Source organism: Furipterus horrens, unplaced genomic scaffold, assembly GCF_987537825.1.
Source record: "Furipterus horrens unplaced genomic scaffold, mFurHor1.1.pri manual_scaffold_3, whole genome shotgun sequence".
Classification (NCBI taxonomy): Eukaryota; Metazoa; Chordata; class Mammalia; order Chiroptera; family Furipteridae; genus Furipterus; species Furipterus horrens.
Genome location: NW_028327173.1, coordinates 139,018,323 through 139,034,810, shown reverse-complemented (window position 1 = coordinate 139,034,810; position 16,488 = coordinate 139,018,323). Strand labels below are relative to the sequence as shown.

Sequence of the window (16,488 nt, the reverse complement as noted above, 5' to 3'; positions counted from 1 at the left end):
TTTACTCGCATTTTTGTGTCCAAATAGCTAGAGCAGTCCTCTGGGTTGAGGTGATACTACTAACTTGAATACTTCTCCTCAATCATTAACTAGAACACAGAAAATACAACAAGGCTACAAGATATCTTATCTCCCTTCCTTTCCCAAAGCTGGGTATGGGCCAGGCCTAGAAGAATGTGCCTCCTCTACAGTGGCTCCCAGAGGCTCTATGTACCCTTTGAAGCTCCTCCTCTCACATTGTACCCACTTCTTGAGGCAGAGCTAGTCACAATCAAGGTGGGATCCAGCACAGTCCAGCAGATTTAAAAATGAGAGGTCTTCAGACCACAATGTCAGAATCCCCTAGGCCACTAGCTAAATGCCAATTCCTGGGCCCTGCCCCAGAGCTACTGAAGCCAAAGCCTGGGGGTAAAATCCAAGATTCTGCATTTTTTATCAAGTTCTCTGGGTGATAACTAAGTGCCTAAAGAGATGCCCCTTCCCTGGACAGAATGGCCTAAGGAGGCGGACAGGACATAGGCAGACAGACACAGTGTCCTGTGCCTCAAGACACCTGTTTATTGGGGACACAACTCTGCGACAGGGATGACAGGAATCGTACCAAAAATAGCGACGTCTACAGGGCCCCTGAAGGGGCTTAGAAGGGTACAGTGCCCCCCACCCCCACCCATTGTACAAAAATAAACTCTCATGCCTATGGACCAGCAAGGACTGGCAGAGCATCTCCTCAAAAGGGGCACAACTCTCTCTGCCAGCCCTGGGACCCCATTCTTTGATCCTCACCCCTGCCACTTCTAAGGCACTGTGACTCCCCTGGGCTGGGTGGGTACCGCCCGCCCCACCCCCCTATGCCCTCCACACCCTTTACCTCTCTCTGGTCCACCTGGGGCTGGGCTATGGGTCCCACGCTGCCCCCTGCTGGCTGCTCTACCCAACTACCTCTAGCGCTCCCCCGCTCCTGCGGAGTAAGCTCACTAAACTAATGGCCCCTAAGAGGGTTCCCTACCTTTCCTGCCCTCCCAGCCCCACCTCTCCGGATCTCGACAGCCCGGGGCCCTCCTCCCCTTCCTGCAGAGGAGGACTTGGAGGGTTCTCTCCTGACGGTGCTCGGAGGTAGGGCACGGACGCGTCAACCTGGGGCGGCCGGCGGCCCCGAGCCCGGCGACTGTGGTGCACTTGCAGATGCAAGGCCATGAGCTCGGGAGCTCCAGTGGCGAAGGGACAAAAGAGACAACGGTGGAGGGCACCCCCCGGCCCGGCCTCGCCTCCCGGCCCCGCCCGCAGGGACAGGTCCAGGGGTTCGGCCTCACCGCCTCGCCCGTTGCGCAGGGTCCTCCCGGGACTGGCGGGCTTCCTACGGGACCCCGACGCGGTGCCGCTGGAAGGCCGAGAGCTCGAGGTGCCCTCCACCCAACTTGCAGGCTGCTGAGCTGCCTTGGCTCCAGATGTCTGGGCCAAGCCTCGCTGGGAAGGGGGCGGCGGCTCCGGTGGTGGCCCAGGGCCAGCCCCGCTCCTCTGCTCCCGGTGGTGGCGCTGCAGGTGATACTTGAGCGAGCCAGACTGGGTGCCGGCGTAGTCGCAGTGCGGACACTTGTAGGGGCGTTCGCCTGGGGAGAGGGGAGTGCAATTAGGTCTGAGTCAGGGTCACTGCCTGCGCTCGCGCTCGCCCTCACGCACATTTCCCTCAGCATACAGACCTACTTCAGACCCGAAAAAAACCCTGCCTCTCCCACCCCCTCGATTTATTAAAGGAGGGTTTACCAACCCTCTCCTCTTGGCCAGAAGTCATCTATAGCCCTTTCACCTCTCCTTCTGCCTTCCAGTACCCTCCCTACCCTGGAGGCTGTCCCCTCACCTGTGTGTACTCGCAGGTGCACTTTGAGGTGATGCGCTGAGCGGAAAGATTTTCCGCAGAAGGGACAATCCTTGCCAGTGGCCCCCCGGCTCCCTTCAGACCGGGTTCCTCCAACCAACAGCCCATTCTCTTCTGCAATACACACGTTAAAGGAAGTCAGAGGGACCCACAGCCCTAACCCTGTCAGAGCCATGTGCCCCACACCCACCCTACTTCCCCTCTGGGTATAGGAGGAAACAGCATGCTTGGAGAAAGGAGGAATTGGATTTGCTGTGAGTTGAACTCGTACCCTCGGAGGTCCTTTTTAAAAAGAGGAGATAGGAGGGGAGTTGTGACATCAGTGAGCCCAGATGCGAAAAATCTCAGAAACAAGAGACCTCTTACGTACCCTGTGTGGCAGTGGGCCTTGTCTGGGCCCCTGAAGCAGGTGCAGAGTGCCCGGATGCCTCCCCTGGGCGCGGGTGCAGTGAAGCCAGAGGGCCCAGTGCCCTGTTTCGGGCCCAGGTGTCCTCCTCAGCCTCCACAATCTCCTCTTCTTCCTCAGGCTCCTCAGCGCGGTGCCGGCGAGCCCGGGCTGGGAGAGCAGAGGGCAACGGGCGGAAGCCTCCGAAGCTGCGGCCAGCCCCAGATTCAGCACCCTCACCGTTGGGCCGGGGTTCACCAGCTCGCAGGCTCAGGTAGCCCAGGAGGCTTGCAGGCTCACGGCGCTCAGCCGGGGTGGGCGCCGGGGCCAAGAGGAGCGTGGGGCCCAGCGGCTCATAGGTCAGCAGGCCCAGGTCAGGAGACTGGGGGGCCCGGGTAGACCCAGGGCCAGGCCCCGAGGCACGCAGTGGGCCCAACTTGCTGGCATGCACCTTCATGTGGTTCTTAAGGAACCAGGGCTCCTTGAAGCAACGGCCACACACGGGACACGCATGATCAAAGGAGGCCTTGTGCTTGCGCATGTGGCCTTTGAGAAACCAGGATTGTGTGAAGCTCTGGCCACACACTTGACAACGGAACTCAGGAGGCGCAGGGGGCTCCTCAGGAGTGGCAGGAGCAGGGGCGGGGGTTTCCTCACGTTCGGGCTCAGGCTCAGGCTCTGGTTCCGGTTCCGGCTCCGGCTGGGGGACTGACTGGGGTTCAGGTTGGGGTGGAGGCTGAGGCTGAGGCTGAGGCTGAGACTGAGGCTGGGGGACAGCCGAGGTGGCCGCCAGAGGGCGATCAGGAGCTCCGTGGGCCGTCAAGCTGTGGTGCAGCAGCTCCTCCTCCTGGCTGGAGCCGAAACTGCATAGACCGCACTTCCAAGGCCTGTGCAGGATGTGCAAGTGGCGTTCGCGCTCCGCCGCGGTGCGAAACTTGCCTTTGCAGAAGGGGCAACGGAAGGCAGATGACGTGGGAGCCTGAGGCCGCGCCAGGCCCTCAGGGGCAGGTGTGGCCTGCAGGCCCCCTGAGCCTCGGGCTCTCCCTAACCGGGCCTCGCGCAGCAGCGCACGCTCCTCCAATTCCAGTAAAAGGCGGGCGGCTGGGCTACGCGGGCGCTCGGGCTGATGCGTGCGCAGGTGCAAGCGCAACAGGGCCCGCTGCGCGGCACGGTGGCCGCAGTGTGGGCACTGGAAGGCCTGGGCGCCTGGGTGTGCCCGCAGGTGCAAAGCCAGGATGGAGTTGAAACGGAAGCGCTTCCCACATACAGGGCAGGGAAAGCGCCGTTCTCCAGCGCGACTCTCAGACCAGCCCACCGCTCCCATTCCTGGAGACCCTGCGCTAACGCCTGGCCCGTTGGAGTAGCGTTGCAGATCCAGTTCGCCCTCGAAAGCCGGAGGTGAAGGCGTTAAATGGCCGCCCAGGACGCGGGGACGTGAGCCCTGTGGAGAAAGATGTATATAGAGCAAAGGGTGGAAAAAGGAGAGCTGTATGGGGTAAGAACAGCATGGAGAGCAAGAACCACCCAGGGGAGGGTGTGCTGGGGCCTAAACAAGGTACACTGGATACCCTCCCCACTCACCTTGGGGAAGTTGGAGGATGAATGGGAATTGAGCTGTCAGGGCCAAGGAGGTAACTTATAATAATGGCGGATCAGAAGGAGAGAGGTAGGGAGGGGATGGAATATAGTTAAAGGTATTTGCAGGTTCAGGCCAAGTTTCACTCACCTCCATGGACCCCCTTCACATTCTTTGGTTCTGGGGAGTGCAGGAAAGAGGAGGAAAAGCTGCTAGTGAAGGCAACAGGTGCTGAAGAGCTAAAGCAAGGGAGATAGATTTGAAGGAAAAGATAAGTCCTGATTTTCAGCAGTGGAAAGAGTCACCCCCAACTCAAGATTCTTAACACCCTGTATTCCTGAAACCTATCCCTTCTTCCTTCTTGCATCCTGAGGCAGGAGGGGGTTGCTGTCATCAAAACTTATACTCCTTTATTTGCCAACCCCCAAGGCTCCCTGAGAACACAGATTTCTTCCCCCAGATACGTGTTAAATGCCTGGTCCAGAACTACCACTACCACCACTCCCTGATGTTGGGGGAAGACCATCACAGTACGGCCCTCTCTCATTTAGATTGGGCTGTGCAGTTTGATGAGCAAATGGGGAGGGACCGTTGCTCTCAGACATCTGACCAGCCAGCCAAACATCCTTCCTTTGCTCCACAGCCCTTCCTTTGCTCTTACCCTTTCTGTCGTCCCCCCTCTTTCTCCCTCCCTCTGCCTGGATTCCTGATCCATTCATTTCCATTCATTACAGAGACTCATTCATGCATGGGAGAGAAACACCTCCCAGCAGCAGCAGTCTGGAGACAGACAGAGGGGGAGGGGCACAAAGGGGGAGAGAGCCAGAGGGAGAGGGAACCAAGAGAGTTGGGGGAGGAGTGGAAGTTAAGGGGCACTGCTGGCCTGGGGAAGGGGTTAAAAACTGCAAATACCGGATAGGATTCATCCCCGTGTTTCAAACCTTGGAGCCTGCAGTTTGATGGGGCATCTCAGCCCCTTTGTCCAGGGCTGTTCCGAAGCAGGCTTTCCTCCTCTCTGCAGGGGAGAGGCTCCCTCACACAAGAGGAGGATTACACTGGCTCTGAGCTCAAGAGGCTGGAGTGAGGGACGGGGGGCGGGGCTGGGCCATCTGCACAGATAGGAGCTCGGTATATACTCTGAGCAGGAAAGGGTTAAAATTCACCAGGCTAAAATTCCCTGGGCCTGGGATGTGCCGAGCTCCAGTTCTGAGGAAGGAGAAAAGCACTGAGAGGAAGAGGATTGGGGCGGGGTGGGGGTGGTGGGGGAGCGGGTTGCACTCCTGATTCTAAACTGCAGAGGTGGTTAGCATTAGGACTTCGAAGCAATTCCAGAATTAAGATTCATGGAAACAGGCCTGGGAGGATGACTAGAAGGCAGTCAGTATACCTTCCTGCTTACATAAAGAATTTTACCTGGTCAAGGCTAGATGAATGTGGACTTAATATGTATATACATATATATTTTTTGCCTGAGAAAGAATATTTGAGATACAAAGAACTTCCTTACAATGGGAATGAAATGGGATACTGAAAAAGAAAAGAACTCAAGCATTACTTTACTTAAAGATCTTTTTAATGGATGAGAAATGGGCACCAGAAGTCAGCCCTGCTTATCAGCAAAGGAAAGAGGCTCTGGAGGTCCGAGGCTTCTTTAATTTTTGATATATAGCGGATGTGATAAAACTCCAGGAATGGGCATGTACCTGTCATATGTGGAATATGGGTTATGGGAATTTTATTAACAGGAGGTTAATTAAGAAAGTATTCTTGTCCAAGGGTCACTAAACAACCTCCACCACACTTTTAATATTTGTATTTCTGTAGCTCCTAATTAGGGCATCCATCCTCATCTTCTGGATTCTCCAAATTCCTTTTCTGAGACCAAGAGCCTAGCCAGGCTCACTAAGTAGTATCAAGAAAGGTATAGAATAAGATTGAGGGGTACAAGACTATTGTGGGCCCAATTTGACCATTAATAGCCCTGAAACCTCCAGTAAATCACTTAATGTCCCAGTTTACTCGTCTGTAAAATAAGGCGGTTGTACTAATTTATACAGATGGTCCCTTCCAGCTCGAAAGTTTTGTAGTTCCAAGTCACAGGACTCTTCTGGACCCCTGAGAGAAGTTAAAACAAATGGTCATCCCTTCAGTACCATGGAGAGTGCAGTGGGCTACCAGAGAAGCCACTGTGGCCACCTCAGTACCATAGATAGAGCTATGAAGTGCTAGAGGGGCCACATTTGACATTTTAGCACCAGTTAAGGTACTGAGAAAAGCTAGAGGATGTTTTTTTTTAATTCCTTTCTGGGAGCCATGGGGGTGGTGGGGGCAGGGGACAATGGTACCAGAGGGCTTATTTTTGCCTTTTGGATGACACTGAAAATAGATAGATATAACAGAAAATAGATTTAACTGGAAGAATTTTAATTAGCTATAAGGAGTATCCTGACAGTTACAGTTTGTACATCCTGGAATGAGCGAGTGAGGCATCATATTTGGGTCCATCACATTCTGTTGCTCTCCTGGGGATTCCCGGAACATCCTGGTGTACAGCCAATCTGGTATATTCAGAGGAAGCAGATGGTGGGGGAGGAGGGGGGAAGGCTGGGAATACTGCATGGTCATAGCTGACTAACCCACAGCATATACTCTGATTGTAAGAAGATTCTAGGGCCCCTGAAACTGCCTGTCAGATAGTAAGCAAAATACTTCAGGGGGAGTTGACCTCATATCTGAGGCAAGTAGAGTAGGAATCAGGCAAAGCTTCCTCCCCTACCCCCCAAATCTGCTTTGCACATAGCAGTTTCTAGGATAGAAATACAGTAATATACAAGAAGACCCAAATTGAAGCTATATTCCTGACCAGGGAAACTTACCCCAAAGGGTGGCCTCAAATCAATAAAACCAACTGAGAGACCCTCTAGGTGCAATCAAGATCATCTGAATCACCTCCACACCAAACTAGGTCTCAGGCATCTGATCCCATGAATTATTCTCAAAAGGAGAAAGCACTGACAAGGGCCCAAGATTCTATTAACTGGCTTAGAACCCAGGTCATGAATGTATTGCCTGTGGGCAATTATCAACAGTTTTCTCTACAGTCAGGCCCTAAACACCATCCACAGGACTTGGCCAGACAGTAGCACTGACCTACTTTCCTTACCCACTGGGAATCCGGGGTTATCTTGCCCTTATTTGGGTTCTATAGGGATGCAAGGCCAGCCAACAACAGGGATCAGAAGTCTTTCCAAAGCAACAGGCCAAGTACTTGTATGTGCTAGGAGAGTTGGTGGGGAAGGGGGTGTGGACCACCAAACCTTACTGAATTGGAAAGAATGGAAGGCTTGCTGAGAAGACTCAGCAGTTTTTAGGATCAAAGTGTAAGAGGCAAGGGTTCAGGATTTCTGAGGGGTGCTGTCACTAGGATCTGTCACTGATCATTTCTAATGCTTGATGCTTTTCCCTCTGTTGAGGATCCTACACCTCCACAACCTCCACAAGTCCTCTAACAATTATGATTAACACCGTACTAGATGGGGTTAAAAGGAAAAGGAGCTTCATAGGTGGTCTAGAGTCAAAACCACCTTTTATCACACAGACATCCCAGTAGTTCGTTTTTATGGTCTCCTCTCCATGGCCCTCTGAACCTCACTGCTCAGGTAGCTAGCTCCTCCAAACTGACCACAGACCACAGCTTCACAGCTTGCCCACCTTTTACATTGAGTCTTGTAAGGCCTCTATCCCTCCATTCTCACTGCCCTGAGTTGGGAGCATGGAATCTCAGTCATGGGCAAGAGGAAAATACACCTGCTCACCTACTGCCACCCTACCATGGTGAGTCTTATTCTAGAGGCATGTCCCAACTTGACCCCTCTTCTGAAAGTTCTGGATTTGGGGGAGGTGGCATATAGCCAGCCCTAAGTCCCCTTAACTGAAACTGACCCTAGAAAGATCAGAGTCTTATCACCCATATGGGCCTCAGTCCTGGGATTAGGGGAGGGGGGGTGCGGGGGGGGGGGCAGTAGAGCCTCTGGGAAAATCCACCTCCCACAAGTAGGTTGGCAAGTAGATCAGGGCCTGTGATCGTGCACTAGAGGTTCTTCCAGCAGCACCCAGACCCCTCCCCAGGAAGATAAGCCTGAAGGATGATGGGGGACAGGGTTGGAAGACTGGATGGCCAGGGCTCAGCTACCCAGGCCGGGAGAACAAAAGCTGAGTTGCAGCCGCCTCTGCTGCTGCCGCCGGCCGAGCTCTTTGTGACACTTTGTTTGGGACGAAGAGAGGGAAGCACCCCCCATCCTTTCCCCTCCCCCACCCGGGCTCCTAGAGAGTTTGGGTCCCTTCCCCCTCTTCCATCAGCCCTACCTGGGCCCGGGGGCGGGGGGCGGTCATCCACTCTGGCACCCGGCTCCGCCACCCTGCACCCCAGGCCCCTCGCGCCCTGCCTTCGGGCCCCTACAAAGACGCCCGTCCTCGTCCCCCGCCCTCCCCCCGCGCTGGCCTTTCCCCTTTAGTGTCCCCTTTCCTGGCTCCCCCACCTGGCCCCCTCCCTCGAGGCCCCCCTAGCTCCCCAGGCTTCTGAGGCCGCAGCCCCCACCCCGTCCCCCCAGGAGCTCTGGGCGAAGTTTGCTTGGGGCCGAGCCGGCGCCCCTCCCCCGCCCCCGCCCCCTGCACCTGCTCCGAGCCCGGCGCGCGGAGTGGGCCCCCCCTCCGGGAGGGTGGGAGGGGGCCGGGGGCGGGGGCCGGGTGGCGGAGGGGGGGCCGGGAGTGGGGGCAGCGGCTACTCACGAGCCCCGGGCGGGCGGCGGCAGAGCGGGCGGCGGCGGCGGCGGCGGCGGCGGCGGCGGCGGCGGGCGGCGGGCCGGCGGCGCGGGCGTCAGCGTTACGTGGGGCCGGGGGAGATGCGCCGGGCCCCGGCCCCCCCGCCCCCGGCCCGGCCCCCGCCCCCTCCCCGGTCCCCCGCCCCCGGCCCTGGCCCGCATTGTGTGCGGCGGGAGGCGGCCCGGCCATTAGCATGCGGGGGGCGGCGCGGCGGGGCTGGGAGCCGCGCGGGAGCGGGACTCTGGCTCCGGGGACTGGGAGCTGGGGACCCCGGGAGCCGCGAAACGCGGCCGCCAGGGGCGGGGTGCGGGCAGTTTGGAGAGACGGGGGGCGCTGTCGGAGGGAGGGGGATGGGGCGCACAGACGATTCCTACAGAAGACTGGAAGAGATTTTGAAAGGTCATCTCGTCCTTCCCCCAGCCTCCAAGCAGCGCTGCCCCTCCCACCCTAAACCCGGACATACCAGGGAAGGAGTTGGCTCTGCCGCTTTTTCTGCCCCAACATGCACAGACTCGGGAAGTTCTTCCTGGGGTTTTATCTCAAAGCCTCTCCCTACAATTTCTGTCTCTCTTTTTGGGGAGGAGGAGGGGCGATTATAGAGATAATGTCTGCCGTATAAGAAACATTATTAAAGTTACTCCTCGGTCCTTTCTGTTCTTGATAAACAATTCCTGCGCCCTCCTCTCGAATTCTATTTTCCATTCCTTAAGTCATTTTAATGGCTCTTCAATGCAGCAAATATTTACTGAGTGCTTACTAAGTACCAGGCACTATGCTCAGCGCTGTGGGGGGGATGAACAAGAGTGTGTGGGGGTGGGGGGTGTAGTACCCTCCTTCGAGGAGATTATAATCTAGACAGGGGCTACAGATTTAAACAATATTGAGTGCCAGTTCACATATTTAGTCCTTACAGTAGCACTCTGAAATGCATTTAGTCTTCACTTACAAGAAAGAAAAGTGAGGATAAAGAGTCCTTCCTCTGGCCTGCCAGCTCAGGGATCCTCAGTGCAAGCCCAACATCTCACATTCAGTCAGGCCATTGCCACCAAATAAAGTTAATACATGTGAGGGTGGAGGAGATGGAAGATGCTCAACAGTTCTCCCCCCTTTAAGTGATTCCCACTCCCCAGGAAAGAAGAGTAGACACAATGCTCCAATGAGTGTTGGCCCAGCACTAAGCAGGGCAGAAGTGGCTTACAAAGACCACTTTCCTCCCAGTATATGGCCTGATACTAACTCCCAGGGGTCTTTTGCTCAATCTTCTTTCATCATCAGTAATAATAATAATGATAATAGCCACTAACATTTATTGAGCACTTATGTGCCAGGTGTTGGGCTGAGCTGGTTCATGTGCATTTTCTCCTTTAATACTCAAGGCAACCTTGTGGTATTATTAACTTCTCTTAATAGGTAAGGAAACAGAGAGATTAAGCAACTTGCACAAGGTCACCCAGGTAGATCTGGGATTCAAACATAGGTCTGGTTGCCCCCAGACCTCGGGCTCTATATCAAAATGGACCTTCCCTATTTTTGATCTCTAGAGTATATATTTGGGCCCAGTTGGTTCTGCTTCTTACTGTAGAAATAAATATCCCCAGCTTAGCTTTTGAATAAGCCCTTTAGTATATGGGCATCAGGCACAACAGTGTGACCTCATCAATACCAGTAATGGTTACTAAGCACTCACCATGAGTCAACAACCCTTCACAGTCATATTATTAGCCCTTGTTTTATCATTCTGTTTGAACAAACAGGTTCAAATAGGTTGAATAATGTATTCAAGGTCACACAGCTAGGAAAGTGGCAGAGCTGAGATTTTATAGTCCAGGTCAGCCTGGCTGCAAGGCAACTCATATCTCTCAAAAATATTAATTGTTGCAATAGCATCCTTCCCAAGACTGATCATTTGGGGACTGTCTTCTGCACATGTCTTGCTGCAGGTTATCATGGAGTCAAAGACAATCCCTTCTATAAGTGGGGCACCCAGCCAACCACTTTGTCAGTGTCCCATCCACAGTAAATCCTTCAAGAAAGGAAGGAGAGAGAAGAAACCATTTAGAAAGTGACAGACAGGAAACCAGGGGAATTAAACGTTGCCTTGTCTTGGGACAAAGCTGCAAGTGGTAATGACATGGGAACAATCCAAACAGTAATGTGGGATTTCCCTAGGGAACAGCAAGTAATTTGAGGAGGAAGCCAAAAAAAAAGGAGGAAGATTAGATGAAAATGGCAGCGGGGTGGGGAGGATTGGGGCCCAGGGTAGAAGTGTCCATGGGTGAGTGATAAGAAGAGGAATCCAGGATGGGCAGAGATGGGGGAAGCAGGAAATAGGAACAGAGCAGGCAGAGCTGGGTATCTTGTGAAGTAAATGGAGACTGGTATATACTACCTATGGCCACTCCTTGGATCCTTAAGCCCTGATAGGGACCTTTGCCCCTCCACACCCCAGTCCTGACAGCCTGTCTGTGCCAGGACAAGTCTGTTGTCTGCTCTGAGCTACCAGGCCCCACCGGGAGCTCCAGGCCCAACTGGGTCCCATCCCTTTGGAGTAGCTGCTTCAGAGTAGGTAGGTGAGAGGCCCCGAGCCTCAACTCCCCGGATATTAGAAGCATGCAAAGGGGCAGCTGAAATAGAGGTTCCTGCTTGATCTGTCTCCTGATAGATGCCAAAATGCATTTTTCCCAGGAAAGCATCAGTAATCAAGGGAGCCATGGAGGACAGAGCTGGTCAGCAAGAGCAAGAGAGACCCAGTCCTCGTCTGGAAAAGCTACAGCACTGGGCAAGGCACAGACAGAGTGGGCACCTCTTGGTGCTGGCGGTGAGGCCAGGATGTCCCATCCCAAGCTTCAGCACTTGTACTCCAATTCAATTCCATCCATGTTTTGTGAATACCTACCATGTGTATGAAACTGCTAGACTCTGAGAGGGAGGAGGGTGGAGGAAGTACAGGATAAATAAGGCAAAACCCTTAATCTACAAGTAGCTTCCATCATGTGGGAAAAATACATAGGTAAGTAACTAAACTATGACATGAGGCAGAACAAATTAAATGATATCCCCTTCCTTCACTGCCCTTGGTTGACTACTTTCTGCCACCAGACATTCCTGCCAAGTTCTGATCTCTGGAAGAGGTGGAGGTTGGGAGGAGGGAAGGGAATCCCTGACAGTTCCCCTTCAACCACCCTGCATCTGGCCTCCAGATGAGCCAGCTATGGCTAGCAGTGGCTGTGGTGCCTATTGCTATCTCGGTTGCCTGCCTGAACTCTGCTTGTCACATGGCCACAGCACTGCCGCTTGGACCTGGAGCATTGGTAAGACCCACCACAGTGGAGGGTGGAAGAAAGATTCCGGGGCCCTTCACTAATGGAGCCAGAGTTCAACACTTGCCTTTCTCGTCATTCAGGGTTTCCTCACTGGGATCATTACCCTTGAGCTGCGCAGAGCACCTCGACTTTGGAAGGTGAGAAAGAGAATGTAATACTATTCTCCCACCCCCAAAGCAAACACACACACACACACACACACACACACACACACAAACACGCCTCAGCCCAAAAAGTGGCTCTCTAAGCTAATCCAGTCAGCTGTCTGCCTCTGACTGTCCTAAAAGACTGAGGACAGAAAGCAAAAAACTTGGAAGGTTGATGGCGCTGTTAGGAAGTGGAAGAATAAGAGTTGAGTTTTGTTTGGGGGTAGGGGCAGGTTGGGATTGGGGTTGCAGTGAGTCCACTAACTAGGCAGGGCTGAACTGGCTCACTGGCAGGTGCGGGCCATGATGATATTAAACACCTTCAGTCTGATCTTTGGCCTCATCGTGGTGGTGGTTGAGGTGTTGAAGACAGCCTTGGGGCCTGCCACAACTGCCTCCTCCAAGGTACAGGTGAGTAAAGGAGAAGGTGGGCAGATGAGGAGGCAAGAGGAGATGGAGTGGGATAAGGACGGGAACAAACAGAAGCTGGAGCCCCTGTAGCATCCTCAGCGCTGTCTACCTGCAGCTGGAAGGCTTGCTGATGCTAGAGCTCAGTGCTGAGGGCTTCACCCTAGGAGGAGTGCTGGTCTCAGCATATTCCCTATTCCTGCTTACCCAGAGGAACCCAGGATGCTGCAGGAGACAGAGTCTGCACTACCAGGAACTGCAAGAGGTACTGAGGGCAGGGGGGAAATTATGGAGCAGCTACCTAGGCGCTCTTTTTTTTTCCCCAATGGTTATTCTGGCCAATAACACTTAAGGGTGGAAAGGAAAGGGTCCTAGATTCAAGCTGACTGGTGTTCTGATTTTGGACATCCTTCTCCTAGTGGTGGGTAAGAGGGAATTGGGTATCTAAACGGCTGGGGCTAGAAATGTGGGAGACCATTAGGAAGCTCCCTCGATATCGGAAGGGCTATGGGAACACAAGAAAAAATCAGAGTAGGAGGAGGAAGTTGCTTCTGTCTGAGATTCCTACTTTCTCACCCCTCACACCTCTGCCTGGTTTTCAGGGTCCCTCTGAGTTGGAGGAAGTTACTGATTTGGAGAACGGTCCCACGGTGGCTAGCACAGCAAACCAAACAACTGAATGAGCTGGCAAGGGAAGCAGACAGGTGCTGCACTCCTACCCTGTGGGAGCGTTCTCCAGACCTTCCTGCACCCCACCCCACCCCACTCCACTCAGAAGCTAAATGGAGTCTCTAGAAACCTACGTGAAGTCTGGTGGAATGCCTTCAATTTCCATTTAGACTAGAGCCCTTTCTCTTCTCGGGGAAGCTATACCTAAACCAGATTCTTCCCTCACCTCACCGCCCTGAGAAGCTGCCTCCCTGCAGGACATCCTTAAGGCAACTTTCAGCTTCCTCCCTTCCATCCTTACCAACCTCTTCCCCTCACCGCTTCATTATCGTCCTCATCTCACTACTTCTCTTCTTTCCACCTTTCATAATCCCACACACTCCAAGCCTGAGTTCCCGGATACGCCGACTCTCTGAAATCAATTCATGGGTGCTTTAGTTCTCTCCCTCCGAACCGACTCCTTTCTTACTCCAGCGGAGACTACAAGTCCCAGGATGCCCCGCTATCCCGTGGCCTGCTGGGAAATAAAGAGCCTTTTCTCCGCGGTGAGGGCGCTGTGCATCTGCTGAGTGACACGAGGCTCTGAAAGTCCCGGCCTAGCCGAGTTTCCTCGGACGCGACCACTGGCCCGGCATTCAGGGAGGAGCCGGGCGGGGTATTCTTAAAGGGGGCGCCACTACCCCAACCTCAGCAACTGCGAGTTGATTGGATCCATATTCCTCTCCCTGGCAGCTTCGGAAACCGGCAGGGGTTGGGGGATGGCACTCGGCAAAGCTGGGGTTCCTCAGATGGCTGTCGCCGCGCCCCCACCCACAGTGCGCAGGTCCAAAGTCCTGAGACTTGGAGAGCCCGCGAGAAAGTGGTTGGAGATGATGAGTCAGAAGCCCGGGCCCTTCACGCCCTCCTCCCCCCAGAGGCCTGGGCGCCTGATGAGGACAGGCTCGCTGGGCACACGGGTGGACGGGGCAGGAAGAGGGAGGGCCGCGGCAACCCAACCTAAGACTTTCCCGCCTCTGCGAGCACGCGGTGTAACGAGCCCGCGCTGCCACCACCCCTTTTCGGCAAGGCGGGAGCAGGATTGCGCAGGCTTAGCCTCTTAGCTGCCCCGCCGACCTTTGATCCCGGCAGCGGTCCGGTTGCTGAAGCTCTGGTAGCGCTCAACCCCCACCGTTTATGACCTTTGCAAGTGTGCAAAGATGACGAGCATATGTGGGCGTGAGAAAGGCCCAGGAAAACGGAGAGGCCCAGTAGTGCTAAACAGGGCAGCTTATTAGCCGCTAAAGAAACTAGAAATTGACCAGAGCTGGAGTACTGAAAGAACTCACCCCAAATTCACATAGTGCCCAGGATGGGTGTGCGCATCACACTCATTTTTGTTCCCACTTGAGAAGGCTTCTTTTCCTTAGAAAATGCTGCTTCTCCGGACTTAGCCAAGCCCAGACACCGGTGAGGAAAGAGCGCAGCCTGGCTGCCTTGCCCTAACATTGCACTGGTGCCAGCGGCAACTCCTTTCTGATTGTGACACCTTGGGAGTGGTAGTAGTCGCCCTATGACAAGGTTATGTGAGTACTAGTGGGTGGGGATAGTTCTGGGATGAGGCCTTGGAATGGAGAAAACAAAATCTGGGCCTCCCTCTTCTCCTCCTCCCAATGTAACTGCCAGAATAATGGAGAACTCATGGGTGAAGGATTCACAAAATAATTTTTTCCCAAGTCAGAAGGTCATGGTAAATGAGGAAGCGGGGGGGTAAAAGCAGTTCACTCTCACTGTTTTCCAGATAAGAACTACAGCTTTTGGTAAATTGATCAGAAGTCTAGGAATTGCATTCTAGTTCTTGGAGAAATTCAGTGATAATGCAAATGAATCATTGTGTTAGTCAGGTTGGGCTAGGTTATGCTGTGATAACAATGCCAAAATCACAGTGGCTTAAAATCACAAAGGTTTCTCTCTCACACTACATGTCTAGAGTAGTCTGGCAGGGGCTTCTGCTCATTATAAGTTACAAGCAGATGGAACTCAACCATTTTGAGAACATGTCATGTCACCATGAAGCTTAGAGTCCCCCCCTCCCCCCCTGCAAGCATGAAGAATTGTTCATAAACTCTTAAATGCTTCTGCCTCAAAGGGACAAATATTGTTTCCACTCACTTTATTGGCCAAAGTAAGTCATATAGTCACACCCAACCTCAAGACAGGTAGAAGGGTAGTCTTTTCATATTCCTGTAAAGAGAAGGGAAGCAGAAACACGCATTAAAAGAAAGTTAATTATTTGCAGTGATTCTTGAACAGCTTAGCAGTTGGAACTCACCTATTCTAGCAGTTATGCCCATATCTACTTCTTTGGTTTTGTTCCATGAACCACTAAATGAAGTTCTTATTAGTCCTTCTCCCCAAAATTGACAGGACTGAAAGTCAGGAAATTTAGGTTCTGGTTTTGTTGTGTAAATTTGGGCAAGTCAAACCTCTCTCAACTACATTTTGCTTACATTGAAATAATAATCATAGCATTTAACTTCTCTGCCTTACTGGAGTATCAAGGCTAAAATAAAATCATACACAGAAAATAATTTAAAACTATAGAGCACTTCAGAGGTTGAAAATAAATTGCCTATAGAGATGAGAAGTATAAATGAGTGAAGCAGATAGGGTACTGGGTAATAGGGAGTGGTGGGAACTGTGGCAAACTAGAAAGCACACATTCTGTTTAACGACCTTACCCCCACTCAACTCTATCCAAACATGCATTTCGGACTGTGGGCCTGGTATTGCCATAGTTCCAATTTTCCTATAAAAGTGAGGAATTCTGACTTTTAAATGTAAAATCTTCTGATTTTATTGATATTTACTTATTTTTAGAGAGAGGGGGAGGTAGGAAAGGAAACATCAATGCAAGAGAGAAACATCAATCGTTTGCTTCTCCTATGTGCCCCAACTGGGGATTAAACACACAATACAGACATGTGCCCTGACTGGGGATTAAATTGGCAACCTTTCACTTTGCAGGACAATGTCCAACCAACTGGGCCACACTGATCAGGGCAAAATCTTCTGATTTTAAAATGTTAATAACGAATTATTTAAAAATTGACCAGATTCAGTCTATAGTCCTTAAATTACAGTCTCTCCATTTATACAGACATATGGTAGGAATTGTGGATAAGAAAAGGGGCCACATATTAAATCTGATAAGCTCAGGGGAGGCCTACCTGGTGGCCTTAAAAACTCAGAGACCTAAAGTAACCACATAGGATGGTCTGAAATTAAAACTTTCTAACTAAAAGCAGTTC

The 16,488-nt window shown here is 52.8% G+C and overlaps 2 protein-coding genes across 6 annotated transcripts; one reads left to right on the top strand and one right to left on the bottom strand.

The window, feature by feature from the left end:
• Positions 1 to 535: 535 nt before the first annotated feature.
• Positions 536 to 14,683, bottom strand: ZNF219 (zinc finger protein 219). Of its 5 annotated transcripts, none has more exons than XM_090270321.1 (5): positions 14,527 to 14,683; positions 3,985 to 4,073; positions 2,244 to 3,699; positions 1,856 to 1,987; positions 536 to 1,607 (listed from the first exon to the last, which is right to left on the bottom strand). In XM_090270321.1, the coding sequence occupies exons 2-5, from the start codon at positions 3,988 to 3,990 to the stop codon at positions 1,003 to 1,005; spliced, it is 2,199 nt and encodes a 732-aa protein (XP_090126447.1). In that variant the 5' UTR covers positions 3,991 to 4,073; positions 14,527 to 14,683; the 3' UTR covers positions 536 to 1,002. The 5 variants fall into 5 exon arrangements, with proteins under 5 accessions (XP_090126447.1, XP_090126449.1, XP_090126448.1 ...); XM_090270323.1 differs by lacking the exon at positions 14,527 to 14,683 and adding an exon at positions 9,119 to 9,273; XM_090270322.1 differs by lacking the exon at positions 14,527 to 14,683 and adding an exon at positions 8,623 to 8,679.
• On the top strand, positions 11,090 to 13,750 carry TMEM253 (transmembrane protein 253). Its single transcript, XM_090270341.1, has 7 exons — positions 11,090 to 11,221; positions 11,341 to 11,473; positions 11,856 to 11,966; positions 12,059 to 12,115; positions 12,419 to 12,535; positions 12,651 to 12,797; positions 13,135 to 13,750. The coding sequence occupies exons 2-7, from the start codon at positions 11,366 to 11,368 to the stop codon at positions 13,213 to 13,215; spliced, it is 621 nt and encodes a 206-aa protein (XP_090126467.1). The 5' UTR covers positions 11,090 to 11,221; positions 11,341 to 11,365; the 3' UTR covers positions 13,216 to 13,750.
• Positions 14,684 to 16,488: the final 1,805 nt, after the last annotated feature.

Bases quoted from the DNA above. Each gene is read 5' to 3' on its own strand.
- TMEM253 (XM_090270341.1), top strand. From the start codon at position 11,366: ATGGAGGACAGAGCTGGTCAGCAAGAGCAAGAGAGACCCAGTCCTCGT. The intron at 12,116-12,418 runs GTGAGAAAGAGA...GCTCACTGGCAG, and splicing joins GAGCACCTCGACTTTGGAAG to GTGCGGGCCATGATGATATT. The intron at 12,536-12,650 runs GTGAGTAAAGGA...GTCTACCTGCAG, and splicing joins CTGCCTCCTCCAAGGTACAG to CTGGAAGGCTTGCTGATGCT.
- ZNF219 (XM_090270321.1), bottom strand. The intron at 1,988-2,243 runs GTACGTAAGAGG...TGTGTATTGCAG, and splicing joins AAGGCCCACTGCCACACAGG to AAGAGAATGGGCTGTTGGTT. The intron at 1,608-1,855 runs GTGAGGGGACAG...CCCTCTCCCCAG, and splicing joins GCACCTGCGAGTACACACAG to GCGAACGCCCCTACAAGTGT.